This window comes from Caenorhabditis elegans, chromosome IV (genome assembly GCF_000002985.6).
Source record: "Caenorhabditis elegans chromosome IV".
NCBI lineage: Eukaryota > Metazoa > Nematoda > Chromadorea > Rhabditida > Rhabditidae > Caenorhabditis > Caenorhabditis elegans.
In genome coordinates this window covers 5,584,380-5,610,467 of record NC_003282.8, presented here as the reverse complement: position 1 = coordinate 5,610,467, position 26,088 = coordinate 5,584,380, and the positions used below count along the sequence as shown (strand labels likewise).

At 33.6% G+C, this 26,088-nt stretch overlaps 1 protein-coding gene and 80 non-coding genes across 96 annotated transcripts; 55 read left to right on the top strand and 26 right to left on the bottom strand.

The window, feature by feature from the left end:
* Positions 1 to 89: 89 nt before the first annotated feature.
* Positions 90 to 25,784, bottom strand: fkh-7 (Fork-head domain-containing protein; the record flags this gene model as incomplete). 16 transcript variants are annotated; one of them, NM_001306884.4, is made up of 10 exons in its annotated part: positions 90 to 967; positions 1,818 to 1,970; positions 2,024 to 2,156; positions 2,475 to 2,636; positions 3,748 to 3,910; positions 4,027 to 4,352; positions 7,372 to 7,627; positions 7,829 to 8,196; positions 8,609 to 8,818; positions 25,284 to 25,784. In NM_001306884.4, 10 exons carry the CDS (start codon positions 25,782 to 25,784, stop codon positions 945 to 947), a joined length of 2,295 nt encoding a protein of 764 aa, NP_001293813.1. The 16 variants fall into 16 exon arrangements, 14 of the variants coding, with proteins under 14 accessions (NP_001293813.1, NP_001293811.1, NP_001023147.1 ...); NM_001306882.4 differs by having other exon boundaries at positions 95 to 903; positions 2,024 to 2,099; NM_001027976.7 differs by having other exon boundaries at positions 97 to 903.
* Positions 1,074 to 1,094, top strand: 21ur-7375. The gene has a single exon (NR_131501.1).
* Positions 1,641 to 1,661, top strand: 21ur-4009. The gene has a single exon (NR_131500.1).
* Positions 2,221 to 2,384, top strand: F26D12.100. Its single transcript, NR_131499.1, has one exon. It is a non-coding gene; the product is annotated as an Unclassified non-coding RNA F26D12.100 (non-coding RNA).
* 21ur-3187 lies at positions 2,699 to 2,719 on the top strand. The gene has a single exon (NR_131498.1).
* Positions 3,254 to 3,274, top strand: 21ur-8481. Its single transcript, NR_131497.1, has one exon.
* On the top strand, positions 3,378 to 3,398 carry 21ur-10079. Its single transcript, NR_131496.1, has one exon.
* 21ur-6715 lies at positions 3,496 to 3,516 on the top strand. Its single transcript, NR_131495.1, has one exon.
* Positions 3,923 to 3,943, bottom strand: 21ur-7114. The gene has a single exon (NR_131494.1).
* On the bottom strand, positions 4,584 to 4,604 carry 21ur-1663. Its single transcript, NR_054323.1, has one exon.
* On the bottom strand, positions 4,759 to 4,779 carry 21ur-10734. The gene has a single exon (NR_054322.1).
* On the bottom strand, positions 4,763 to 4,783 carry 21ur-3341. Its single transcript, NR_054321.1, has one exon.
* Positions 5,274 to 5,294, bottom strand: 21ur-1357. Its single transcript, NR_054320.1, has one exon.
* 21ur-6602 lies at positions 5,347 to 5,367 on the bottom strand. Its single transcript, NR_054319.1, has one exon.
* On the bottom strand, positions 6,190 to 6,210 carry 21ur-13885. Its single transcript, NR_054318.1, has one exon.
* Positions 6,328 to 6,348, top strand: 21ur-10524. Its single transcript, NR_054317.1, has one exon.
* Positions 6,581 to 6,601, top strand: 21ur-3962. The gene has a single exon (NR_054316.1).
* Positions 6,741 to 6,761, top strand: 21ur-6692. Its single transcript, NR_054315.1, has one exon.
* On the top strand, positions 6,744 to 6,764 carry 21ur-15028. Its single transcript, NR_054314.1, has one exon.
* On the bottom strand, positions 7,277 to 7,297 carry 21ur-3065. The gene has a single exon (NR_054313.1).
* On the top strand, positions 7,293 to 7,313 carry 21ur-8220. The gene has a single exon (NR_054312.1).
* Positions 8,217 to 8,237, bottom strand: 21ur-15423. Its single transcript, NR_054311.1, has one exon.
* On the top strand, positions 8,303 to 8,323 carry 21ur-8348. The gene has a single exon (NR_054310.1).
* Positions 8,380 to 8,400, top strand: 21ur-5149. Its single transcript, NR_054309.1, has one exon.
* On the bottom strand, positions 9,174 to 9,194 carry 21ur-7725. The gene has a single exon (NR_054308.1).
* Positions 9,449 to 9,469, bottom strand: 21ur-2427. Its single transcript, NR_054307.1, has one exon.
* Positions 9,465 to 9,485, top strand: 21ur-7646. Its single transcript, NR_054306.1, has one exon.
* Positions 9,468 to 9,488, top strand: 21ur-4721. The gene has a single exon (NR_054305.1).
* 21ur-15064 lies at positions 9,667 to 9,687 on the bottom strand. Its single transcript, NR_054304.1, has one exon.
* 21ur-7216 lies at positions 9,668 to 9,688 on the bottom strand. The gene has a single exon (NR_054303.1).
* On the top strand, positions 9,672 to 9,692 carry 21ur-4099. Its single transcript, NR_054302.1, has one exon.
* On the bottom strand, positions 10,339 to 10,359 carry 21ur-8922. The gene has a single exon (NR_054301.1).
* Positions 10,343 to 10,363, bottom strand: 21ur-5484. The gene has a single exon (NR_054300.1).
* 21ur-11063 lies at positions 10,430 to 10,450 on the top strand. The gene has a single exon (NR_054299.1).
* On the top strand, positions 10,619 to 10,639 carry 21ur-9639. Its single transcript, NR_054298.1, has one exon.
* 21ur-6499 lies at positions 10,716 to 10,736 on the top strand. Its single transcript, NR_054297.1, has one exon.
* Positions 11,277 to 11,297, bottom strand: 21ur-9999. Its single transcript, NR_054296.1, has one exon.
* Positions 11,302 to 11,322, top strand: 21ur-15231. The gene has a single exon (NR_054295.1).
* Positions 11,783 to 11,839, top strand: F26D12.99. Its single transcript, NR_054294.1, has one exon. It is a non-coding gene; the product is annotated as an Unclassified non-coding RNA F26D12.99 (non-coding RNA).
* On the bottom strand, positions 12,071 to 12,091 carry 21ur-14910. Its single transcript, NR_054293.1, has one exon.
* Positions 12,103 to 12,123, top strand: 21ur-7639. The gene has a single exon (NR_054292.1).
* On the bottom strand, positions 12,333 to 12,353 carry 21ur-13665. The gene has a single exon (NR_054291.1).
* 21ur-10612 lies at positions 12,351 to 12,371 on the top strand. Its single transcript, NR_054290.1, has one exon.
* 21ur-5992 lies at positions 13,332 to 13,352 on the top strand. The gene has a single exon (NR_054289.1).
* Positions 13,502 to 13,522, bottom strand: 21ur-7995. The gene has a single exon (NR_054288.1).
* On the bottom strand, positions 13,503 to 13,523 carry 21ur-11341. Its single transcript, NR_054287.1, has one exon.
* Positions 13,800 to 13,820, top strand: 21ur-9458. The gene has a single exon (NR_054286.1).
* On the top strand, positions 13,969 to 13,989 carry 21ur-6647. Its single transcript, NR_054285.1, has one exon.
* On the top strand, positions 14,388 to 14,408 carry 21ur-8986. Its single transcript, NR_054284.1, has one exon.
* On the top strand, positions 14,392 to 14,412 carry 21ur-7186. The gene has a single exon (NR_054283.1).
* 21ur-7239 lies at positions 14,487 to 14,507 on the top strand. Its single transcript, NR_054282.1, has one exon.
* On the top strand, positions 15,199 to 15,219 carry 21ur-11510. Its single transcript, NR_054281.1, has one exon.
* Positions 15,203 to 15,223, top strand: 21ur-15513. The gene has a single exon (NR_054280.1).
* On the top strand, positions 15,796 to 15,816 carry 21ur-4736. Its single transcript, NR_054279.1, has one exon.
* Positions 16,037 to 16,057, top strand: 21ur-11244. Its single transcript, NR_054278.1, has one exon.
* Positions 16,117 to 16,137, bottom strand: 21ur-8766. Its single transcript, NR_054277.1, has one exon.
* 21ur-7508 lies at positions 16,784 to 16,804 on the bottom strand. Its single transcript, NR_054276.1, has one exon.
* Positions 17,404 to 17,424, bottom strand: 21ur-14021. The gene has a single exon (NR_054275.1).
* Positions 17,492 to 17,512, top strand: 21ur-7967. Its single transcript, NR_054274.1, has one exon.
* 21ur-11955 lies at positions 17,622 to 17,642 on the top strand. The gene has a single exon (NR_054273.1).
* On the top strand, positions 18,286 to 18,306 carry 21ur-2236. Its single transcript, NR_054272.1, has one exon.
* Positions 18,759 to 18,779, bottom strand: 21ur-14129. The gene has a single exon (NR_054271.1).
* 21ur-8200 lies at positions 19,456 to 19,476 on the top strand. The gene has a single exon (NR_054270.1).
* 21ur-2239 lies at positions 19,553 to 19,573 on the top strand. Its single transcript, NR_054269.1, has one exon.
* Positions 19,813 to 19,833, top strand: 21ur-9930. The gene has a single exon (NR_054268.1).
* On the top strand, positions 20,416 to 20,436 carry 21ur-14200. Its single transcript, NR_054267.1, has one exon.
* On the top strand, positions 20,417 to 20,437 carry 21ur-7504. Its single transcript, NR_054266.1, has one exon.
* 21ur-735 lies at positions 20,812 to 20,832 on the top strand. The gene has a single exon (NR_054265.1).
* Positions 21,260 to 21,280, bottom strand: 21ur-15060. Its single transcript, NR_054264.1, has one exon.
* Positions 21,298 to 21,318, top strand: 21ur-6774. Its single transcript, NR_054263.1, has one exon.
* 21ur-15149 lies at positions 21,340 to 21,360 on the top strand. The gene has a single exon (NR_054262.1).
* Positions 22,635 to 22,655, top strand: 21ur-10155. The gene has a single exon (NR_054261.1).
* Positions 22,829 to 22,849, top strand: 21ur-5253. The gene has a single exon (NR_054260.1).
* 21ur-934 lies at positions 22,832 to 22,852 on the top strand. Its single transcript, NR_054259.1, has one exon.
* On the top strand, positions 23,034 to 23,054 carry 21ur-4144. Its single transcript, NR_054258.1, has one exon.
* 21ur-9220 lies at positions 23,135 to 23,155 on the top strand. The gene has a single exon (NR_054257.1).
* 21ur-4006 lies at positions 23,230 to 23,250 on the top strand. Its single transcript, NR_054256.1, has one exon.
* On the top strand, positions 23,692 to 23,712 carry 21ur-14540. Its single transcript, NR_054255.1, has one exon.
* On the top strand, positions 23,693 to 23,713 carry 21ur-3446. The gene has a single exon (NR_054254.1).
* 21ur-12740 lies at positions 24,862 to 24,882 on the top strand. The gene has a single exon (NR_054253.1).
* Positions 24,863 to 24,883, top strand: 21ur-5035. The gene has a single exon (NR_054252.1).
* Positions 25,785 to 26,088: the final 304 nt, after the last annotated feature.

The following is a 26,088-nucleotide window of genomic DNA, read 5'->3' as shown; positions in this document are numbered from 1 at the left end:
AAGTTTACAGACAATTTCATAGAAAACATGAAACTGTAGTTTTTTTTTTAATTTGATTAGTCTGAAAATGTTTTATGAATAATTTTTTTTAAGAGATTTAAATTTTCAAATTCATTGAAAACAACATGTTTAATAATAGTAGAATCAATTTGAATTGAGGTAATTCAATGATAAAAAGAAAGTAGAAAATGGGAGGAAATGGGCGAAAAATTGTTGAAAAAGTAAAAACCATCACACAAATCACAACTTGCGCATAAAATACAAAGTGTGGGCAAAATGGGAGAAGGAGGTAATTTCAGTGAATATTAAGAGTTTCTGAAACAGTTTCAGACAGGGCGAATCACAAACAAAGAAAACAACGCTACTGTAATGGGAGATGAATCGAGAGATTAGAAGGATGTTGGAGAGACCCTGACAACGAGAGAAAAAAGGCGGGAAAGTGTGTTGGAAGATGGTAGTAGATCAAATGTGTAGTGTCGGGATCATCGAATGCTCTTGGAAATGGTTTTTGTTTGGTAGAAAAGAGGGAGATATATATAAATGGAAGACTGAGAAAAATATAATGAAAACTGAGAAACAAAAAAGGCAACAATCAATATGAAAAGGGTACAAACTAAGGAAAAAGAGACCGTAATAGTTTGCTGAGGATGGGGAATCTGAGAGGAGCACAAAACATGGGTATTCCATTGTATTGCAAAAGTTTTTTGGAGAAAAGGAAGAAAAAATGAAAAATTGAAAGAAAAATGAATATCCTAACTGATATATAAACACCCTAGTTTAATGAAAATGTTTGTGACTTCTTCTTCTTCGATAAGTTACTAAATGCATGTTTGGAGCATCAGCAAAGATTCGATGGATTTGCTGACGCAGGCCGCTTTGAAGCTTTTTGAATGTGCCGAGCCACTGAAATTTATATGGATGGATGGAGAAGGAGGAGGAGGATTTCAGTTTTTGTTTTGAGTGATTTCTGTAATTATTAGAAGCGGTTATAGCAGAAACAAGCAGGCGTGGTGTTAAATGGGGGTTACTGTTTCGAAACTTCGATGAATACAAGTTCATGTTAAAGTTCTATTGGTTTTAAACTTTAGGTTAATAGACAATTATGTATTTCAACTATCTATCAAAAAAGATTTTAGGTGCTTATCAAAAAAAAAACAATATTGTTTGCCTTCAATATGTTTAGATTGAGCAGCGTCAGTAGGGAAATTGTTTGAAACCACTTTTTTAAAAAATTATATATCATAGTAAAACCATCTTGAAAAAATATTCGAGAAAAACATTGCCAAAATGTGCGAATTTCTCAATTTTCAACTAATTTTGGAGGTCAATCAAAAATAAATGGCTTTCTACAATTTTTATATTTTAATCTTGTGTTTGAGCACTGCAGGCTTTTGAACCTGCATTATTTCTCAAAATTTCCAAAAAATCCAATTGTACCAAGCCTTACATAGAAAAACTTACAACCTTTAAAAAAAAGTTTGCGAGTCTTTCAGTAAAATATTTGGGCATATGGAGATAATTCTGTCAGCAAAATTGGACAAAATACCATCTGGCCCTACTCCACCTTTAATGCTTTAAAAAATCTAAAATTTACCGTTTCAATGGCAAGGTTTAGAGGGGATGCGAAAATAATAATACGATGGAAATCATGAGAATACTTCAGAATTAGAAAGCCTCAAAAATAAATTTAATGTTAAAATTGACTTTCCACATTAGGAAAACGAGTGCACAAAAAATGCGATTAAATTATTTGAAAAGTTACTGTTTCATGGTGTTATTATATTTTGTTTTTTATTAGTGGGTGCAAAATAATTTACCTCTCAATAAATGTCCATTGTGTGGCTCGCTAACATCCATCATCTCTTCTTTCACATTATTCAGCAACTGTCCTTCTAGAATACCACCCGAATGATTTCCAGCGGCCGCAGCAGCTGATAGCATTTGCAACGGATTGTTCACATCGGCGTTTGCTGCAAAAAATCATTTTGATAATTTTCTAAAGTTTCTGAATAAAAAATCTTACCAAGAAGCGACAAAACACTGTCTAAATTGCCATTCAGCTGGAATTGATCACCAGTCAGCGATGCGGGGTCGAAGTTCTGCATTTCCAAAAATGAGCTCAAAGCGCTCGTGTCAAACAATTTTTGCTGCGAAATCTGAATTGACAAGTGCGAATTCAAAAACTGGGCTTCGCATGTTTCAGGTTTAAGATGTCAATTCAAAGTTCGCTTTTTTAGGTGAAAATCAGAGAAAAAATCAAGGTTAAAGCCGAAAAAGACTATCACAAAAAGTACTACTAGAGGGTAGGATTAGTCCATTGATAAAAGACAATCACACTATCACTAATATCAAAGCGAACTCTAAAAAGCAACATAACCTTCTGATCAGGGATTCAAGTTTTCAAATTTGTGTGAAACATTTGAAAACACTCTCCCTGAATATAAACATGCAAAAAAGGAAAATTAAAAACTTACATCGTCGGGCAAAGGTGTCTGTGGCTGACTTCTGGTAGCAGATGCTCGATTGGGACGTCTTCGATAAAATTCAGAATCGTCTACAGTCCATACAGCTCCTTTCACATTCTGCTCGACTCGTTGGAAGCACTTGTGAAGGGATAGGTTGTGGCGGACGGCGTTCTGAAAAAAAATTAGCTGTTTCATGTTGTTATTATATTGAAACAGTGGGCACATTTTCTTAATCCTCTCAACCGATACGTCAGTCCCCGACTTTTGACCCTATTCCATAGAAAAAACCACCAGATGAAAAAACACTTCCCCCCTCCCATCGCGACGTTTATTTTTTTCTGTTCACAAACGACCTCATGGCCCCGGGGGTCGTGTCTGTCTGTGCATACACGTCTCTCTTTCTCTGTCACTTGATGATGCCGAGTTGCACTTTTTTGTGGTGTCCCCGGCGCCAGAAGACACTCCACGTTTCATGTGATCTTTATATCTATGAATGTGTGTGTGTGTGTACCCCTTTTGACAGAGAGAAGAACACTCAGCTGATGTGATGCATTCAGAGCGTCTGTTTTTGTTGCATGCACTTTTGTTCGTATTGCCTTTAGCTAGATGGGGGAGCCAACAAGGATCATATGACCTTCAGAATTTGCAATGCGAGTCCAAGAGAACTTTCAGCCAATTTGTAAAGGATAAACTTTAGTGAAAGTTTTCTAGTTTGCAAATTCATTTCAGCAAAAAATCAACAGTTTCATGATCCTCATTTATATTCCAGAAATGTTAAACAAACTTGTTATAAGATAATAAGATTTAATAAAAATTCTTAATTTGCAACTGTAAACTAGAAACCTAATTCGAAACAATTATATACAGTTTCAGTATCTATATTTATATTTCAGAAATTTGGAACAGACTTATTTAAAGCAGCCTAAGTAAACGTTTTCTAACTTCAATCCATCAGTCAGTGATGAACTTTGAAAAAAATTTACAGTTTCATTATTCCCATTTATATTACAGAACTTTTGCACAAACTTGTTAATTTTTGCAATCTTTGGACACATGATCTTGAAGGAAGAGTATTGTGAATTTAAAAATGAAAATAAATGTTTTTCAATATTTACTAGGTATTTGGAGAACTAAACTAGAAAATTGTTTAAAATATGAACTTCCGCTCAAGTTACCACTTTTCTTAAATGTTAGTTTGTATAAATTGTTCAAATTTAATTTTGTAAGAATTACACATTTAAGCACTAGATCTTCACAAAATTTTCCCATTTTCACCACTAACCTTCCACGTGGCAGCGTTCCTTCTGAAGTATGCAAATGTCTCGGTGAACCATGTGTAGATCTCATTCAGTGTTAGTTGGCAATCTGACGATTCCATAATGGCTTGACGAATCAGTGAAGCATACGTGTATGGAGGTCTCACATCGTTGGTCCGGTAGAAATCTCTGGAATTAGAAGGTGTGTTGGAGGCAGAAGAAACAACTACTTGTTATGATTGGGTTTTTACAAACTACTTGAAACTGTTAATCGTTTCTGATAATTTCTGTATTTAAAAACTAACCGATTCTTTGCAATATCTGTGGCAATTGGTTGAACTGTCTTGTCTGATATCCGACTTCTTCTTGGCACAAATGATTTAGAATCAGGATTTGGCGATGTTTCAGTTGATGCCGAACTAGCTGCCCGTTGAAGAAGTGGTCCAGATGATCCACTGGCTTGTTGAGAAGACGGTTGGGATGATGTCGATAGTTGATGATTCAGAAATGAAGGCATTGAACTAACAGAGGGTACTGTAGATATTTGATTGATCGGGGAGGTAACTGCAGCGGCTGTCGAGGCGGCAACGGTAGCTGCGATGCTTAGCAGTGAAGATGCTGCTTCGGATGTCTGAAAATTTCAAATTTAAGGAGTTTAGTATGTAATAGGGAAACAATTTTAAGTGCTTTCATTCAAAATGGTTTGGCCCGAAAATAATAACTTGGTTCAGAAATTGGCAAAGTTTGGGCAAAGGCTAGGCAAAAATTGGTTTCAGCTGCGCCCAATTTGGTTTTTTAGGCCAAACATTGAAAAAGCTCTCGCCAAATTTCGAGATTTTGCCCACTCTTAAAATATTAAAAATGCTTCTGATAAAATGACGAATCAACCAAAAATGCTAAGCGTTTTTGATATTGACCAGTTAAAACTGTAGATTTTCTAGAAAATAACTTCGTGTGAAAATTTTAAAAACAACCTATTTTTTCGGTTCTGCAAATGATAATTTTTCTCACTTGAAATATCGTTAGTTTGTTGTTGCAGCCTTCACGATTGTCTATGAATGATCGTTCACTGTTCTTAGGTTTTCCTAATATTAACAAATTGAAACAATATCATTTTTCAGAAAATATTCTAAATGTTTTCTCAATTCCCCATAGCTTCACGTCCCGCGCGTGTCAGATGACAACAAAAGCTTCTCGCTGGATTTTCGTCTCGCGCATCATTCCTTCGAAAAAAAAATCCATGTTTTTCTCAGTTTCTCAACACGGTACGGTGTCAACTGATGACTGTTTTTGTTGTAGTCAACTGACTGCAATGGCCCAGTTTCTTTTGTTCCACAAACGATCAGAGATGACTAAGCATCGCGCGCAAGAAAATAGAAAGAAGATGATGAAGGAGGAGGAGGAGGAAAGAACCATGTATGAAAGTTTGGGATGAAGAAAACAAATAATAACAAACAAAATGGAGGAGATTGATGTCATACACACGACAACTGGTAGACTTTTTATTTTCATTAGAGATATCTAGACAATTCAATATTAGTCATACATGTAACAACATAAAAAGTGAACCCTAACATTTAAAACTCCTAAGATTTCTTTGTATGGACAAGTTGAAACTGTAATTTTTTTTTCAGAAAATAATTAGAATACATTTTTCACAGAAGCCACCTTGATATGCTAATGTTGAAACTGTGGGTAACACAAAGCATTATATCTTTTGCTGTTTCATGGAGAAGGTAAATTGCATTGTTTTCTCGAAAATTTAATCCATTTTTTATTACAATTTAAATTTAAATCCAAACCCTTCCCTCCCTGTCCTCGCTTTTTCCTATTTATTTCTTTTTCTTTCAAACAGTTGCAAAGTGTTTTGTTTGTGATGAAAATGCGGGGCGAAAAAAGAAGAAGAAATATCGAGAAAGATGCGCTCAAAAATTGTTTATCAACACAAAGAGCCTCCCGTGTGTATTTGTGTGTGTGTGCGAGTATGTGACCACAAAGTAAACAAAAATTGTCTCCCTCTCACTCACTCATTGTTCTCGAAATCCATATCACATGCAGAAGCAAATGGAGGTTTTTCCATCATCATCATCATCCATAACACACGTATAACAAAAGAATGAGAGACGCAGATAAACATTTGAAAACGTAGTAAACAAACAAACAAACCACGCGGAGAGACATGGGGTGTCTGGAGCAGGAGACAACGTTAAAAGTGCACGTCTACACCTCGTTTATTAGTGTTTGATCCATGTGTAAACAGCCGGAAAAATGAGAGAAAAAGACAGTGAACCTGAGCTTTTTGGTTTTTCGAATAAGCAGACATAGTTATAATTAAGTTTTTAGATTCAAAAGTTTAAACTTCGCTTACGTAACAGAGAATTGAAAATTCTAGAAAAATGGAAACAAAGCCCCGTGTACTATAGTTGCATTGATTGTGAAATTAAAGATATACCGATTTCAGACATTTCGAGAATCATGTCGAAATAAAACTGATCTGCGCAACGGAAATGTTTTTTCTAAAACTTTCGTGAAACAGAAACTATTTTGAAAAAAAAATAATGTTTCAGGTTGTCTTCATGAAATTTTACAACTTACACCACTCTCGTTTTGTGAATGACTTCTTTTCGAGAATTTTCTTCACTGCTTCTAATTTTTATTGTTGAACTTAATTTTTAAAGACTGAGTTTGACACAATTCACACTTAGGTTTAAATAAAAAATATCCTGATTTCGAAAGTTTCAAGCTCGTCTAACATTTTCCCCAGATGAATTTAATAAAAAATTGTGAGAAAAATTTTTCAAAAATCTCTGAAATGTTTCAGGTAGTTATTATAATGTTTCCTATTCAAAATGTTGATAGTGTGCCAATGGCTAAACAAAATATTTGTAATTTCCTGAACAGGAAATTTTTAGACGTTTTGTTTTTGCAATTTTCTTTCAAAATAAAGTTTTTTTTTTGAGTTAACAAATTATACTGTTACAAGTAGTCCATATCAATGTTGTGGATCGGTGTGTTTTGCTGCTCGACTACTATCCTATTTTCACTCCCTTTCATACAAAATGTTTCAAAAAGGACATTGTGATGTTTTGCTCTTACATTTCCTCCCCATCCTCTTCTACTTTTGCTATTGGGTGGGGGGACTGCTACGTCCTTATGTTTATCTGCACTATCGATTCGACATGTAAACAAACATACACACATAGCAAAAGGAAAAGAGAGAGTATTTCGACAAATACTCTGTAAATAGACAAACATCGTCTTTCGCAAAACTATGATGGTGAAAGAGAGGAAAAGAAAGAGTCTATCATGGCAATCCACGAGAAAACACTTTTAGTCGGTTGATGGTGTAGGGTTATGGTGTAATCGGATGTGTTAAGCAACCACCATTCGAGAAGGTGACTGTGAGCAAATAATCAAATAACATATGATTTTTTTGGAGAGAGGAGCATTAGATTTCAGAGAACATGTCAACAAGACAGCATTACATTTCTTCTTCAAATGTTTTTTTAGAAAAATAAACATGTATGTTTCGAAACTTTCTTGAATTCACTCGACAACTACAGTAGAATAATGGCAGTATTTGAAATACTTTTCGTGATACTTATATAGACAACGTGAAGCGGGAACTTTTTTAGAGAAAAAAAACTCACTGGTGAAACCTGTGGCTGACTAGTCGTCTGTTGTTGAAACTGCTGGGCTGGTTGAATTGAAAACGCAGCACCCTCAATTTTAGGTGATCTCAGAGGGCTTTGGGCCTCCATTTTCACAAGATTCGGGGTAGTTGTGTCAGGAGATGGCTTCATCCGAAGATGTTGCATCATTCCTTGAAGCCTACTCCGTTCGACAGACAACTTGTGCTCTATGCTCTCGACTTTTTCGATTTGATTTCGCATTTCCTCGTTGGATCTGGAAATTATTTCTGATTAAAGATGCAAGGACATTAAACATAAAACCTAATTGGTTTGAAAATAAGTCACTTCTAATTGTAAGCTTCAAAATCGAAAAACTAGATTAGAAACAGCAGCCGTCAACGAACGAGCCTAGCGTATCACAATAATAATGAGACCTGTAAGATGTCGGCTGCTCTTTTTGTCTCCAAAAACTCACTTATCAGACGGCGGATGTTCATGTTGCAAGTGTGTGATCAGTGCCATCACAGAATCACATGGTTGATCACAACTTGGCCACGCACACATCCCATGCTGCCAGAGAGCATGTTGTGGTGCACTCATCGGTTGAGGTATAGTCGTTTGTAATGGAAGTGACATTGAAGCCGACTGAATAGTCGATGCCAAATCCAACGCGGCTGGAAGTTGTGGAATCAGCATCTGCCCCAGAAACATTTGCTGAATGAGACGAGTTGTGTCCGCCGAGCCCAGTGACGTGGCATTTGTGGAGGAATTTGTGGCAGCTGCCAAATGGGACAGAGATGGTGTGGTGGCAGATTGGGTTAGAGTTGGTTGCTGCGGACGCATCTGAAGTAATTTATGAATTATGAAAAATAATGGAGTAATTATCGACACATTTTTACGTTAACCTTTTCATGCTAATCATGAAACCGAAAAAAAATTGTTGATGTAATTGTGGACCGATTTTTTAAAGAAAATTTTCTGTTTCATAATTTAATAATAAGCTCCACAAGTTGAAAATTAATTTAATGTGATGTCTATTAGACTGACTCTCACCAATCACCGAAAATTACGCCTATTCGCAAAAATAGGGAGGTAGGCAGCTCTACCTACTTTCAAATGACTGGTTATTATCGGAAAAATATATGAATGTATGTATGCCGATTTTCCCGTAGACAACCTAAGTCCACTTTTCAAAAATTCTCACGATCTCCAGACATTCAATCAACCTTTTTTCTGGACTTTTTTGCATACTCACAAGTCTTTCCTGTAACGCTAATAATATCAAATTATCGTTGATTCCAGTGTCCAGTGTGACTGGTAAATGTGATGTGTTGGCTCCACCCCCAATTGTCGAGTTGGCAAATGATTGAGCCTGTGTAGGTCGTGGCAATGATTCAGAGGTGATCATCGGCGGCGCCAGGACGTTGTTCAGCGTCGTGGTGCTCTGATGATTATGTTGATCTTCCTGGAAAGAAAATAAAAGTTTAAGGAGATTCAGATCTATCAAATCAACAAGTTCATTTATGGGCGGAGTTTCCGGAAGAAAGCTGAATGAGAGAGTCAAAAAAAGAAAAAGAGTCAGAAAATATGTGAGAGAGAAGTGTGGGAAAAAGTGCAAACGAATTAGAGGATTTCTGGTGTGGCACGGGAAACGCTAAACCTCCCCAATAGAGAATCAAAAACAAAACATGTTATAATCAACATACATCCACTCTGCCCTCCCATGTGATTCCGATTTACGTAAACTGAATGACCCAGCTAGTAGTACAATTTATGAAATCATTGGGCTTGATGTCAAAAAAGTCGTGGTTTTTTGAACAAGGGAAAATGCAAACTAAGTATTGAGAGTTAAACGCAAAATGAAATTTACAAAAACTCTTTGAAACAGTAAAAAAAATCAAATTACCTTTTAGTTTGAAGATGGAAAAATGTGGAATGAAAATTTTGCAATGCATTTTTAAATTTAGACTTTCACGGTCTCCAAATAGCTAATAAAATTCAATAATTTTCAGTAAAACTTTTAATTTCAACATAAAAGCTACGATAAAGGGCGAGTTTTTGTAAAAATTGTTTCAGTATCAACAGAAAATAAACATTTATAAAATTGGTGTTGTTAATAGGAAGTACTCAAATACACACAATATTGAAATAATTTTGAAACAGTAAAACTTTTTGTTCGAAATTCTAATATAAAAGTAAAGAAAATAACTGTATCACAACTAGAACAGCATTGTTTTTATTTTTTTTTTTTTAACAAAAATATAAAACAAACTATTTCAGTGTCAACAGAAAGTTTTAGGTATTTAAACTGAAGTTAGTACTTCTTCTTCTGGAATCGAACTGATACAGCTCTAAAAACATTTAACATATTTTTGAAACAGTAAAATAATTTTTTTTGATTTCAAAACTTTGGAAAACTTCTACGCTCAAAAATAATGCCCAAACGCTGAGAAAAACATGTGCAATTAGCCATGAAACATGTTGATCCTCTATAACGGAATATAAAGGTAGTCCTTCGAAAGGACCTTCTTCTTTTTCTTGTTCTCTGTTTCTCACACTCTCTGCGTCTCTCTATCCCCTCCCAACACTCTTTTGTTTGTCAACAGCCCGTGTTGGTTTGGCTGGTTGGTTGTTTGGGGCGTTGTTTCTGCGTCTCTTCATCTCGAACACTCTCTCACTCTCAAATCTCGAGATGAGGTCGACGGATATGTCTATGCAATCGTCCTTTACTCCCTCCTCCGCACTAACATCAGCCCTATAACAGCACAAAACTGTTGCATGTACCGTGCAGTGCAGTAGACAGTGGATATAAAAGAGATGTTGAGAGGTTATTTGTATTTGCATGGGCTTTGCCACGTCATAATGTTTGCTTTAGAAGAGGTCAATCAATTGTGAAATGTGATTGTGAATTAGGAGAACATATGGTGAAAAATACTTTTGAAGAAGTTTTTTTTTTCAAAAAATACAAACGTTTCAATTTGAAAGTATTTTTATTCAATGTCCTTATTGATCGATAGCAATAGAAGCTGTCTCTTTTATGAACTACATAAAACAGTAACCAAATTTTGAAAATTATTGTGTGCACTTCTCAAAAGAAAAGTAGAGCTAAATGTGGATATTTATAGATAAAACGGTGTGTAATGTTTGAAAAAAAGTATTTCGATATCATTTCTAAAAACTATCAGGAATTAAATTTTTTTAGCACACAAATGAAGAAAATTGTTTCATATGAAGCTCATATTCGGAAAATATTTGAAGCATTTGCTGATTTGCGCAAATACTCGCAAACTTTCAAGCCTAATCTAGAAATATTTTACAGTTTCACGTAGTTTATATCTGAAGGAAATTTCAAGCTGAAGCAATAGCTCAACTATAATTCGAGAAAATATGAATTTAAAAAATCAGAATGCAAAATTTTTTTCAACAAAAAAAATGGGCAACAGCAAAAACTTCGAGGTGAGAATGTTCAAAGCTCTCACTTGTCTCCTCACAAAACTTCACTGTTTTACATATTTAAAAAATTTATAATAAATTAGAGAGTTGGCATTAAATTACACAATTCCATTTCCTCCATAATGAAGTAAATTTTTAAGAACAAATTATATCGCATTTTTAAAAAAAAGTATTCAAATATTGAAGGTGAAAAAGCATCAGTGCGGGGGATGTTGAAAAATGACTAACAACTACAAGAGTAAACTACGAGAGTAAATTACACAATAAAACGTATTTAAGAATAATTAAAGTAAAACGCAAAAATACTCTAAATTTATTTTTAAACAGCTAAAATTGTCGTAAGTTAGGCATGTTTAACGAAACTTTCAGTGAAGAGTTTTAAAAATCTTTTATCTCACTCTATCCGCCTTCCTTGTTAATTTGGAAATAAACTTTTTAAAAAAATTTACAGTTTCACTAGATACATATTGTAGCAATACTTCTTACACAAAGCAATATTACAATAAAATTTTAAAATAAAATAATGTGGCAAAACATGAAATCTATGATCTTACTAATACGAAATTGTCATAACAAATGTTTCGGATTAGCTTATGAGAAGTCCGAGTCACTCAACGAGTCATAGGAGATCAGTTAGCCAATTTAAAAAAGGAAGAAAAAAAAACAAACGTCTCGTAAACATATTTACATCGTTATGTCATTCATGTCACTTTGTCTCTCACTTATTCTCTTGTCTCCTCTTTTTCTTTTTTTTTCAAAAAAAAAAAACAGAAAACAAAACAAAAACGAAATGAGCAAAATAACAAAAACAAAAAATAGAAAAAAACAGACACAGATGGAGCACAAAATGCCAAAAATTCCGACTTTGCGCACTTTTGGCCCCACCCACAGACACACAAGAAACACAGGCATACAAAGTGGGCGGAGTTTCTGTACTCTAGTGCATACACACTTTCTTCGGAAAAGGATTCACTATGTGATGCACTAGTTAGCAGCCTCTTTTCTAAATACACACAAACTGTGTTTTTGGGTTAGGAAAGGAAGGGAAGAAGGGTTGAACGATCATATTGAACCCCCCGTTGTAATAGACAGACTTTGCACTTTTGAGATGTGTGGAGAGGGTGTTATAGTACGGCAGAACCTTTTGTTCCTGTTCTGATGTTGTTAATTGTTTGATTTTAATTATGACTTTGATATATTTGATTGAGAAATCTAAATTAATGTGATTTGATTTTTGAGAAAAAAATTACAGTTTCAAGGTTTAGTATTGAAAATCACTAGTTCATCGAAATATACTTCACACCATATACTCATATTGTATAAATTTGAAAAAGTCAGAAATTTACAATTGTGATTCGAGAAACAATGCCTTACGGTGCTACTTAATTGTAGAACCTTTTATCTCAGAGTTATAATTGTTGGACCCTAAAGTTAAAATTTTCGAATGAAAAAAGTTAAAAAAAAATAATTATGTGTCTTATCTTCTTAGCAAAAGTTACAGTTTCAAAGTTTACATTTTATAATTAACAGTTACCATATATTGTTTATTTAACTGTCCGGTTTTTTCAAAATATGTAAAGAATTTGAAACTGTAATAATTTTTCCAGAAGTTATTTGTGATTTATTTTGGACAGAGTACAAAAGACTGCATCTGTTGAATTTTCCAAATTCTTGCACAAATTGAAGATAAAGAATTCTTACTAAACAATAAGCAATAGTTAGAAATGCCTAGAAACGGTAATGGTCGTCTGAAAATATTTGTGATTTTTCTCATGATTCTACTGTTTCAAAAAATTTAGAAATAAAATTAAAAACTTTTTTACTATCATATTAAACTACCTCAATGGCTCCAAAAATCTCAGAGTCTGTAAAAGTGCATCAAGAGAGCATATTAGCGTCAGAAACAAAAGAAGACGTCAAAAAATGCGATTTTTCCGGTCGGCTGAAACAGCTCAACTCTCTTTCACCCAATGCCACTGTCTAGCACAAAAATAACAAAAAAAAAAGGAAACGAAAGGAAATAGAATGGAAAAGCAGCAATAGAAGAAGAAGGAGGAGGAGGATGAAAACTATGAAAACACAAACAAGACAAGAAGCAAAAAAGGAATACGAGGAAAAGTGGGCGGGGTCTGATGGAAGAGGAAGAAGCTGAAGACGTCTGGTGTGGTCGGAAAACAAGAAGCAGATGAAGATGAAGATGCAGATGGAGAAAAAGAAATAGAAGAACACCCCCAACCGAGAAAAAGAAAAAGAAGATGCATAAACAATAACAACAAATACAAATTATGAGAAAAAGTATATGAGATGGTAGTAATGGGAAGAAGGGATTTCTAGAGAATTGGTGTGAATAGGTAAATAATATTGGTTCTGCAGGTGACAATAACACCTACCGATGGGAAGATTACTGTTTCAGGGAATCTCCTAGATCTGCAGTTCAATCGTGTTATGGGAAAAAACTTGCACGAAAACTATAAAAATTACTGTTTCAAAATTTTCAAAAATGAACAGTCAACTTTACTTTTTAGTGGAGACGACATTGAGAGTTGGAAAACAATTTAAAAAGTATACACTGTATTTTTCTGTTAATATGGATGCAATACTATTTTTCAGAGACCGTCGCAATTTTGTTCAAAACTTCAGTTTTCTTTTTTCAAATGAACAATTTTCAAAAATGAAATTGTCGTTGATTGTAGCAAAAAGTCACAAAATTTCCCAAATAATTGTAATTTTGTGAACAATTATTTCAGAACATCATGAAACAGTGAAATCAATTGCAATAAAAAAGTAGATGCAAGTCTAAAAAAAACCAGGTGACAAGGATACCTAGCGATGGAAAAATGTTGGGATTACTGTTTCAAAAATCTTATAGAATTAGAGTTCAGTTATGAGAAACTCGTACAGCGAGGGTTTTAAATTTGTGTGGGGAGGGAGCTCGAAAAAAAAAATTACAGTTTGAATTTTTTTTCATATGTCCAAAGTGTAAGAACTTATAATGAAAGATTGAAAACCCATTTAGTACTAGTTATAGTTAATTTAGATATAGTTTTGAATTTAGAAAATGTTTGAACCTTCAAAAAAACAATAAAAAAATATCAATTTAGTACTTTCAAAATGTACTGTGCCAGCATATTGTTAGATAGTACACTAATTTGTTTTGTTTACTTGATACATATATCTATAATAATTAACACCTGCCTAGTTTTGGTAAGGCAATCGATAATATGCGTACTGCTCCATAATCTCGGTGAGACCACATTAACTTTGAAAATTTATTTTACAAGCATAAAAATTTAATTTTCATTTTAACTACAATTTATATTAGTTATATGTGCTCCAAAAAAAATATATATATACAACTTTTGTGCAGCTCTTGCCCGAGAAGAGGACACATGTTCTTATTCTCATATTTAGTTCGAATTTTAAAGAAATTTTGAGTGTATTAAAGCTTTTTTTTTTAAATTTCATGCATGTTTCAATTTTGAGATCGAAATACGAAGAAGGAACACAAAATTATTTTAGTTTTTTGGAAAAAAAATTACAGTTTCACTATGTTCAAATAAACTAACAAAAATAAAAAAACGTTAGTTCGCCCATCTCCTAGGAAGTAATCTATTTTAGAAAATTTCAAATAATCACTGTTTCAGCAAACTTGTATCAGAATATGAGCTTACTACATAGATTATCAAACCCGATACAACCAAAAAAAAACTACCTAAATGACTTGAAAAATCATCTTCGATGATCTAATAAAGCAGATTTATAACCAAATCACATCAGATCATCGGTTCATTCACCCCCCTCACATTTTTAATTCCTCTCCGTTTCCATTTCTTAATCCTTTTAAAATCCTTTAGTTTTTGATGCACGCCACGTGATCATATTGACGTTATGGTCATGAAATGAAAAAGTTTCCTCGTTTGTTTATGTATATGTTTAAATGTCAAAACATTGGGATTAACCCACCAGATAATAATTATCTTTCATTCAATTCACTTTTTTCTGTGTGTGGAGGAGAGGAAAGAGATAATAAAAATGATAATCCAGAAGGTGGTGAGCAAGAGATTTGGAAGCAGGAATTGCGTCAAACATCTTGTGAGTAAGGATAAGACAAAGAGATGAATAAACACCAATCAAATGTTTTTCATTTAAACAAAAACGAGACTTTTCAATTGATGATCTTACAAGTTCAACGGGATATGCAATATTGGGGGGGGGGGGGGGGTCAGAGAGTACTGTACTAAGATGATAGTGAATTCAATTATCATTTGGAAAACATATTTGGATTTAAAATATAGTAAATACATTAAAAAAATTAAAGTCCAAGAAATAAATTAAAATCAATTCTTACTGTTTCACATTTCTTACAAACGCGATGGACCCGGCAGTACTCAATTAATAAATGGATAAGATTTTTGAATCAATAAGTGTTCTGATAAATTCATGGAACTTTTAATTTGTTCATTTATAAATAGACAAAACAAATGAAAATTGTTTTTTTTTAAAGAAAAAAGTTACAAACCGATCAGAACTGTTTCACATTGTTTTGAAATATTAGGATCCATTTCATCAAGTTTTAATTGTTTAATCAACAATAATAACGATGTATTATTGATAAATGTTCTTCCAACTTTACTGTTTCACTTTGTGTCACATCCAAAGGAAATCCAATATAAAACCAATACGTCGCTACATTAGATTACAACACGTTAAAAACTTGAACATGACAACTTTTAGAAGATATTTTAGAAAAGTTAAAAAACTATCATAAAAATAACTGTTTCAAGTTGTTTGAATAAAATTTAAGCTAGACTCAATATGTGACCTTTAATTTACGTTCTCTCGATTTTGTAGTATTTGCAGTATGTAGTTTTTATGTCACACCTCACATCATCTAATAGTGAATAGTCGGGTTACTGTAGTGGTACTGTACGCGACAAGTTTTTCCCGTTTCAAGTGATTCATAAATTCAACCTAGTTTTGGATGGATATTAACGAGAAAGAAACGAAAACAACAATTTTCAAAAACTGGCCCGTTTAAAAACTATTAAAATTCGAGCATTACAGCTCTAAACTATTTTTTTCAGAAAAATAATATTCCGAAATTTGAATGTTGCAGTAACTTGAATTTTAAAAAACCATAGGGCTTGAAACCCACTAATCAGTTGTATTTTCCAAAATTTTACTGTTTCAATAGTTTCATAGTTAATTGAACTTAACTTGGAACGGCTAGTAATTGTGTTTTCTAGCAAAAAGTAGTAAACTTAAAAGTTTTGCAACGGTAGGAATTCAGAAAAGGCAAAGCCTAACACAAAACCGCTTTTTCCTACGAGAATAGTATCTTGAGGTAAGCAAAGGTTTAGTTACAAAAATGAAACAGTAAGATTTAGGAGAATGTGGAGGTCTAAAAGAAACCTCATCTATCTTTTCAACTTGTTTACTTCTCCCCAAAGGTCATCAGTTTGGGAGAGGGACCCCGTGGAAAAAGTTGATGGAAAAGAGCTCAATGAACGTAGTGACGCAGAGAAACCGACTACGGGAAGGAAGAGACGATTTTCTTCTCTTGTCAACATTGAAACGAGAGACATGTCACAAACAAGAGAGGCAAAAGACAAAAGTTGTTGTTTGTGGGTGGAGTGGAGATGACGTGGCACAATGACAAACTGACAGACAATATCGAAATCGAAAAGAACAACAGCTGTCTCTTCTTGTCGTTTTGGAAGATTTGGGGAAAGAGGGTGGCCTTGTGAAATGGAGAATTGTGTGGCTGTGTGTACTATGTGAAAGTGCATCTGTCTGGGGCGCCGATAGATTTCGAAACACTGACGAAAAACGACCTAGGTACCTAGATGTACCTAGCAACTTGATGACAAATTGGACATGTTGGTGGAAGAACAAATAAAATGGAGAATCGGAAGAAATGCGACCCGTGAAATGTCGGCTGATTGTTTTTTGGCATCTTCGCATGGTTATAATAGCTACTGGAAATTTACCTGGTTCACTGTTTTTCAATGAAATAAACTAAAAATATTTATTGACTCTGAAACAGTAAAATTTACACAAAAAATTGTTTTTGCGTTTTCGGAGAAAGCTTGTTAGTTTTTCGTGATTTTTTCTCGTATGATTTGTGAAAATTATTTTTAGCAAGTCAAATTTTCAAATTAACGAATTCGACAATATTAGAGATTTATCGAATTTTTCGGTTATACAGTTTTCTTTACTGAAAAAATTGAAAAATCGTTTAGAAAAAAAAATTATATTTATGGAACTACAGCACCCTAGGCAAATGCTCAAAAATCCAAGAAATCTAACCAGGTCATCTCATCATCTCCACACTTCCTTTGATTTATCACTTTTAAACTTTTTTTTTTCAGAGAACGCAACAAAAAACTCCTGAAACTAGATAAATGTGTGACAAATTGTTTGGATACAAATGGAAAACAGGAATGTTTATGCTGCGGACAGAGGGGAGGCGGCTGGGAAGAAGGCGCGGACGGATCGCCGAAATTGAGGATGATCAGGGGGACGGCGGGAGTGTGACAAGATACCGGGAGGAGGCAATGGACACGGGAATGATCGAGGAAATGGGGAGTGTGATCCCGATGAATTTTTAAAGGGAAAATTTCCACAAAAAAATATTTACTGTTTACGGACTTTTTGAAAACGTGGAAATGTTGGAGTCAGATAATCATTTGGAATTCTTCCGCCTTTTTCATTAATGAAACGAACTTTTTTTGTATTTTCAGGCAAAAAAAAACATTTCAAAAAAGTAGCGGTTTCACAGTTGTCACTGAATCGCAAAAAAATAAGTTCAATGTTTTACCAAATCGGTATCGGAGAGTATTTTAAAACTAAATGAAACTTTCACCCATTTGCCGAGTTTTCTGTATTTTAGTTTTTGAACATTTCAGAAATAATTTTTCTAAAAAAGTTCAATTGGTTTTATTTATACTAATTTAAAATGAAATCTACCGTTATTCACTACATTTGAGAAAATTAATTACGAATTTGAATAAAAATGTTTTGTTTTTTTTTAATCGAATTTATTTCTAAGGCAGTTTGAAAATTATTGATCGAAATAATATTGATAAAAAGTTTTCAGATTTCAGTAAAGAAAAAAAATAAATTTCAGCTTTTTTCCTCTAAACTTCAAAGTGAATTCCATGTAAAATATGCATACAAATAAACAAATAATATTTACGAAAATTTGTTTACATAGATTCTCACCACTAGTCTGCACAACACTATCCAGGAATAGTTTTTGTTTAATAAAAAAAAAAAGAAAATTCGAGCATCAGGCCCCTCGAAAAGAGAATAACTTGTAAATTTAATAACTACATACATGCAACATATTTTGAGAAACTGCAAATTAATTTCAGACGTAAGATTCTTTTGATAAAGAGCGTTCTAACAGTTTTATTTTGAAATAAATTTATAGTGTCTCAAGTTATTGTTAAATTCTGCGGGTACTATGAGCTAAATTCATCCAAGGACAATGCGGATTGGAATGAGTAAAAATTCAGCTTCACTAGATTTATAAAAAATATATTTTTAAAAAAAATTATAAAAAAATATAATTATTTCAAAAAGCCATTGTGAAATAAAATAGACTGTTTGAAACTGTGAACAATTTTACAATTTTGTAAAACCATTCAAACTGGAAACTGTTTTTTAAATCTATTTTTTTTCAAAAGCTATAATTGTGCCGTTTCAAATAGCTGTCGAGAATATGGGAGATAGTAAATAGGTTACAGTGTTTGTTTTCAAAGAAGAAGATGATTCAAAGAAGATGTAAACTATGCAGCAAACAAAAACAAAAATTAAAACTTTACCGATGAAATTATACTTATCGCCAAGATTCTGCTAAGACTTATTCAGGACATGAAGAGAACAATTTTTGAAAAAATTCCAAAATTTTTTTAATATATTGAAACGACTGCTAAAACTACTTTGCAGAAAAATAAAGCAGGAAACAAACAAAACCTTACAAAAAGCAAGTGTGAAATAGAATATTTGAAACAGTAATCAAAATTTGCTCCAAAATCTAGAAAATTTTTTAAATTTTCAAGATCAGTTACGTTATCTTTGAAGTAGTTTTTGTTGTTTGAAAGGACCTTGAAATGTCAGTTTCTTGCAAAAAAGGGTACCAGGTACCCCAGACAATGCTGTCTCATTTCTCATCATCAACAACTTTTCTTTACCGTTTCAATTATTTTTTATTCCTCTCTCTCTCTCTCCAACTCTCATCATTTTCGTTTCGGTTTTAATCAGCTGACCTGTGTGTATGTCTGTGTATGAGTGAGTGGCAGCAAAAAGACAAACACGTGAAGTTTTTGAATAGTGACAAATTGAAACAGAGAGGCAAACACAACACAAAAAAAGAACTAAAGACAACAACGAAATAGAATGACAACAGGTGACCTAGACACCTGGCACTGTGCCAGATCACTTATCAGCTGATCAATAATAGGAACTCATCAACAAAGAGAGAGTCTCATCCGGATGTTTATGTTTTGAAGATCCTAGAGGTTCATACGAGTAAACCGACCCTGGGAAGAAAAAGAAAACGAGGGAAAGTGGTCGAAAGGGAAAATAAGTTTTTTTACTGTTTCAGAAGCTTTATGTTAAATTTAATTAAGTTTTAAATATTGTTTGAAAATTCGATTTTAGAAAAGCAAGTTCTGAGAACAATACAATTCTCACTGCTTCAAAAATGTCCTATAAATTGTACGTTTGTTTAAAAAAATGGTAAATGCAAGTTTAACTGTTGTAAATTCGATTATAGAAAAAAATGTTGAGATAGATTATGAATGTTTAACTATCTAAATGTTTTCAGCAAAAGAACATTTGAATATGCTTTTTGAGGAAAAATCCCACTGTTTCAAAAGTTTTCACAAAATAGAGAGAAATTCACTCACAACTGTTCTCGCAGAATGATCCTTGAAGATCAAAATGTTATTTACTGTTCCAAATTTTTTACAATTGATGAACAACTAGAAGTAATTTCAGTAGTTATTTAGTGTTTTGTCTCCGCGTTTCTACCATCCAGACATTTGAAGCAAAAATCTAAAATCTCACCATACCCTATAAAATGTCTATCCAGGATCCTCCTAGCTCCCACTGGTCCCTGGTATTTTTTAGGTAAAATTGATATTTCGCTTTTCAAAAATAAAAATCAAAAATTGAAAAGAATCACAACTGCGCCCCCAAACGGCAAAGTGCATGTCAACAGACACCTCCGAGACACATATGAGATGATAAAGAAGAAGAGAAGTGTGTATGGAACTGACTCGTTGATCATATAGACCGGGGTGTACACAGTTGGCAAGCAGTCGTCCATAGGTAGATCACAAGATGCTCAATTTTAGAGATTGAAATAGTAAAAGAGGTCATGAGAGGAAAAAGTACTTGGATAAGGGGGTACGGTAGAGATCGATAAAAAATACATAGGTGAGAAGAAACATAAGACAGGTTGTTTAGTAAAGAAGATAATGTTGAACAGTGGGAAATTGACAGGTGAGTTCAAGAAAATAATCTTTTGATCTCGGTGGATGGTAAATTAATTTACTGTTTCAAAGAGTTCAAATCAGAAGAACGCTAAAAAATAATATATTGGATGAATTTTTTGATTTTTTTTAACACGCCACCAAAGTTTCATATTTTAATCTCTTACTACTAGAATTTGAAATAAACTATGTGTGCAGACCCCGCCCCTTTTTTCAGTGCGTTAAAATGTTGTAACTAGATGAATCGAGAGGTGGAGTTTTATAATATTTTGTTTATGAACCTGCTGGATTCCTCCACGACATGACGACGACGAAACATATCAAAGATTGGAAAATACAGAGTATAGATGTTTACAGGTCGAATTGAGTACCTGCACGCATTACAATCAACTAGAACTATAGTTTAGGACAGTATTACGGTATTTGTAAGTTTTAGATTTTTTGAAAAATTATTACAGTTTCAACTGAAACATATAGCAGCCTCCATAGTAACTAGACCTAATGCGTGGTGGAAAGGTTCTGTAAAACAAAGCATGAAATCCTGTGGCAAAACATTCGATTTTCCGGGTTCTGAATGATCCGTTGCCATTTTTTAGGTTTCAGTGGTGCTTCAATTATTTCTTTACGGATTTGGCAGCCTTACTCTGACTACATTATATTTAAAAAAAAACAAAACCATTTTAAAAACGCATTTTTCAGAGAACAGTTTTTATGTCTTAAAAAAGCTAAACAGTAGGACAGAAAAAATATACAATCTGACTTGATTCAAGTTTTAGTAGCAAATCCAGTAAGATTTTTCAGGCTTAATGGCTCTCAAAACTCGGAAAACATTGCACTTGGCTTTTGCTTTTGACAAATTCGGGAGTTTCTGTCAGTTTGATTTATTTGGATTAGCCAAGTTTTGTACAAGGCATAACTTTTACTTTGCTAAATAAAAATTATTGTTTCAAGACGTCGCCTTCATCAATGGAATATGCTAAACTAATGTTGCATTATCTATTCTAGAAGCTTGAAAAATGTAATTTTCTAATCAAAAGTTTGGAAAACTGTAAAAGAACCAGTTTTTCATAAGTTTCCTGATCGTGTTTTGTCAGGCTCACACGGTATTTCAAGCTTTCTTGTCCTGCTCAACAGATTTTCAGACACTAGTAGGTAGTACTGTATTTCTGGGGCTCTTCTATTTGGGAATCCCAAAAAGTTCCCTTTTCGTCTCTCCGTGACGCAACAGCAAGAAAACATGAAATCGCACATAAAAATAACAAGTAGTTGGAACAGGGAACACGAACGTGTGTGTGCGCGAGGCTTTTTCTCCTTATTCTCATTGGGTTTTCTGTTGTGATGCTGTGTTGTTGTGCTGTCTACGAGAGAAGGTGTTTTCGTTTTTTTTCGACAAAAGAGGAGAGAGAGAGAGAGTGACTGAAAATGCTGAAACCCTCTTCTCTAGTGGTCTTCTAAGAGGAGACCCCCAGACTTTGTGGACATACAGAAAACAAAATAACAAAAAAAGCTCTCTGGAACTGGACTGCAGAGTGCGAGAGAGCACGGAACAACAAGATACGACAGAGAAAAGATTTCAAGGGAAAATAGTGGAAAATATTTGGCAGTTTGAGGGAGGAGAGGGCCATAAACACCCCGCAAAAAATTAAACACAAATAACCTTGTTTTTCTTTTTTTTTTTCTTCTCCCCCTCTCTCCAGTAGAGTCTCTGGATTTCAGTTTATTTTGAAGATGACGAGTGATGGGTGTTTCAGATGAAAATGGACAACACATACACGCTGAAAAAAAAAACAAAACAAGGAACTAACAAAAGTATGTGTGTGTGGCACATGTACACAATGAAAAACAGACGAAAACACGGGAGTACGGTAGGTCACGCGGACAAGCGGGGGTGATGCAAAAGTAAACAGTTTGGAGGAAGAGCATGGGGTACGGTAGTAAGGCTATGGGCTCGGAGTGGAAGTTATTCGAGCAGCCGACATCTCGTTGACGGTGAAAGGCGTCAAGAACGATGGCTTGTGAAATGTCGGCTGCTTTTTTAAATTGAGATTTTCGCACTAGAAACCCCGTGTTCACTTATGAAAACTAACTTTTCAGAACTTGTATGCAAAAAATTACCGTTTCAAATTTTTTATTTAGCAGTTTCAAAATATCAAAATGATTCTCGTGTTTCAGTAGTGGTCCCTTAATTTAATTGTTTTTCAAACAGCCTACTTCCGACGGAAATACATATGATTTGATATGTTCATAGTAAAATCGTTATTATTAAAAAAAATGTTTTCACTGTTTCAAAATATTTACAACAGCACTTACTTTTTTCATTAATGGTATCATCATATATGGCTGAATCACAGTTTAAAATACGTTTCTACATAGTAACCCGTTAGAAAAATTGGTGCTTGCTTAGTTTTGGTCTTGGATTTTTGATGACTCGATCATATGTGAAGGTATTATTGTAAATTTTTTTGAGTCCTCATGTTTCACATTCATCTTAAAATATTTTCGACGTCGGCGAATAAAAATGATCAGGTCTATCAGGTCTAAAAATGATCAGTTCTATCAAAGTTCTATCAAATATTTTTGCTTTTGAAACAGTCTACTTCTGACCAAAAAAATAATATATTCACAGTTACAGGGTAATTGAAACTTTTCAATTTAAGTATTTTCAAAATATTTTACACTGTTTCAAAAGTGTTACAACATAGCTTGCATGCTTCGAGCACCCAGTCGAAAGTCGATGGTGCACAATAATTCATTATAATAAAAAAAATTGCGACGCCCGTTTTAGCATTTTGTCTTAAAAGTAAATTTGATTCTGAAACCTTCGTTTTTTCAGAACTGGTTGTTAATCATTTTTTAGTATTTTGAAATATTTTTCTGTTTCACTTATTTCTGTTAAACTGTATACAATCTTTCACATTGGTAAATTCATGATTCCGATAAATATACATAGTTAGGTTTTCAGAAAAGTTCAGATAAAAATAACTATCTGTAAATCTGTCGTAGTACTCCACGGATTCTATGTTTTTAGGCAAATACGCCTCCCTGCCTGCCTGCCGCAAGTTTACAGAATTTTGGTGTGGGTTCTAGTATTTTGTATTTATGAAAGTTTTAGGGGGATTCCTATATTTACATTTGTATTAATTTCTTGGAAGTTTCATAACATTTGCGAGAAATCTGTCAGCAGGATCGTTCAAGCCAAGCCGAAGTTAACTTACAGGAATATCGCCAATGGGACATTTGTTTAAAATTCTTCATGTGGTGCTAAAATGACCAATGTTCACTTTATGAACTAACCGTTTTGAAAAGTTTAACTTTTAAAAAATTCAAAAATTTTTTACTGTTTCTGAAATTTTTAAAATCTGAAAATTTATGGAGTTTTTTATTAGGATATTTGGGTAGGATAAACTATGTGTAATATTAAAAATCTCCACTGACATTACTCCATTTTCCATGTCAGGCGGGGTTTTTCGCCTACACGGAACCTTTTTCGATTGCTCATTCATTCCAGATGATGACGTGGCAACCAATGGCAGACAACTCACAGATCGTGCGCACCAAAAGAGTAGAGAGACACTGAGATCACGAGTTGTTTTTATTATTTTGTTATTCTTTTTTTTAGACACACACACACACACAGACTAGTGTGTGTGTGTGTGTGTTCCTCATCTCTCTCACTTTACCAGTCTGTTTTCGATGTTATTTTGGAGAAAAGTGTGTGGACGATGGCATTGAAAACTCGGGTGGATAGGAAATTGGAAAGAAAACACAAATACCCATAGAGAATTGGAAAGGGTATAAGTAAACAGAAATGACAACTACAGTAACCCTCCAGAGAGGGGGGCGGAGTGATAAGAAGGACAACAAACTAAATAGACGTTTTCTTGTTTTCTTGAAGGGATTTGAGCTCAACAAACTGGAAAAAAGAAAACACCGAAATAAGAATTCATGATTTGATATGGCTCCGCGAGCTGCTCCAGACAGCCTTTTAAAAACAGGTGCAAAAATCCTATTTTATATGATTGTGTATACGGACACCTAATATTAAGTTAGCATATGTTGCTTTGTGATCACAAAGTATCATGGGAACATGTTCGGAGTTACTGTACTTTTAAAAAAAGTGGTTTTTTGAGGAAGGATAATAATAGTTGCTCAAATTTGAGTGGAACAATATTTCTACCAGAAAAAAACTATTGTTGTTTCAAATTTGTAACAAATATAAACAAATATTCAATATTTTATTTTTCGGTTTTTTCTAATTTGTCAAGTATTTAAAGTCTGCATAATCAAAAATATCCGCTAAACATTTTTAAAACCCTCTGAAACAGTAAAAAACGATTCATCAAAAATTTGTCTAGACTCACTCCGAATATATATTGGGCCGGTAAAAAGCATGCAGTACTATTTTCGAATAGTGATAATTTTAAACGCATGGAAATTAAAAATTAAAAAAAAGTTTAAGCTACATAATTGAAAATTTTCACCATAAAATTTTTAGTTAAAAAAAAGTATGTTTCAAGATGTTTAGATAATTTCTCATGCTTTGCTATAAATGTTTCTGGTTCGTTTAAATTGAAATTTCAAAGTTAAAGTTAAATGAAAAAGTGCTGAAAAACATGATTCGTAATTTCAACGGAACATTAACTTCCAGACACACATATTCAGACATATGAAAGTTCAAAAAACTGAAGGAAAATATTATGATTTATGAGAGGTGCAATCGGAAATTTGCAGCATTTTTCTAGGAAGGCATGATAAGTTTGGATATGAACCACTCGAAGGAATTCTTAGAAATTTTGATTTTATTTTCTTTTTTTCTGGTTTGATGAATTTGAATCAAGAGATGTTTTGAAAAAAATAACCAAAGAAATGTTGATTTTTGAGGACTGAAAAGGCAAAGATGGAAAGATATTTGTGTAGAAAACAAGTGTGAGCAGTGAAAGAAATGAGTAAAACAGAATAAGAAAAACAACTTACATCGATCAAAAGTTTCGAAAGGCATGTCGGAACTGATGGTGAGTTCATGAGAGATTGATGCATTTGAAGAAATTGTTGAACTGTTTGAAGTGGATCAATTTTGAATTCATGATTTATTCCAGCTGGAAGATTTGATGCTGGACGGGGAAGGTACCCATAACCAGAAGTTCCAGCAGAATCAGATGATGATGGTCCTGCCAATCGCTTTAAATTCGAGTCACTACTAGTTTTATGAATTCCTCCAGATCTTAGTTCCGAAGCAATCAAAGGTCGAAAACTTCTTCGTAATCCTGATGGTTTCTGATGTAAACTCTTTGATTGCATTTCAATTTCCATTTTCATTTCTTCCATATCTTCTTCCTCTTCTTCATGAACAACGTCTATTTGCTCTTCGTCTTCTGCCAATAAATGATTATTTTGACTAGTTGGAGATGTAACTGTAGATGTTGAGGATAAATGTTGTGCTGGTGTCAGCGGTGGAGTTTGGATGTAAAATGGCATTTGATAGGGATTATTTGAGACGTCTGTAATATTTTGTGTAAGTATGCACAGTATGTCACATTTCAAGTTAGAACATGTTTAAGGTTCATAAGAAACATTTGAAACGGTAAATTTTCTTTTTTCGCAGTTTAATTTGTATTTGCAAGTTTAGATGTTCATTTTAACTGCTTGAAAATTAAAAAAAGAAGAAAATCGAATCAAATCAAAATTTTGTAAAGAATAGCTAAAATACCTACTGAATGAGTTTTATGAATAGTACTGTTGTCATATTTTGATGAGTTTAAAAAATAAAAAATTTAAACTT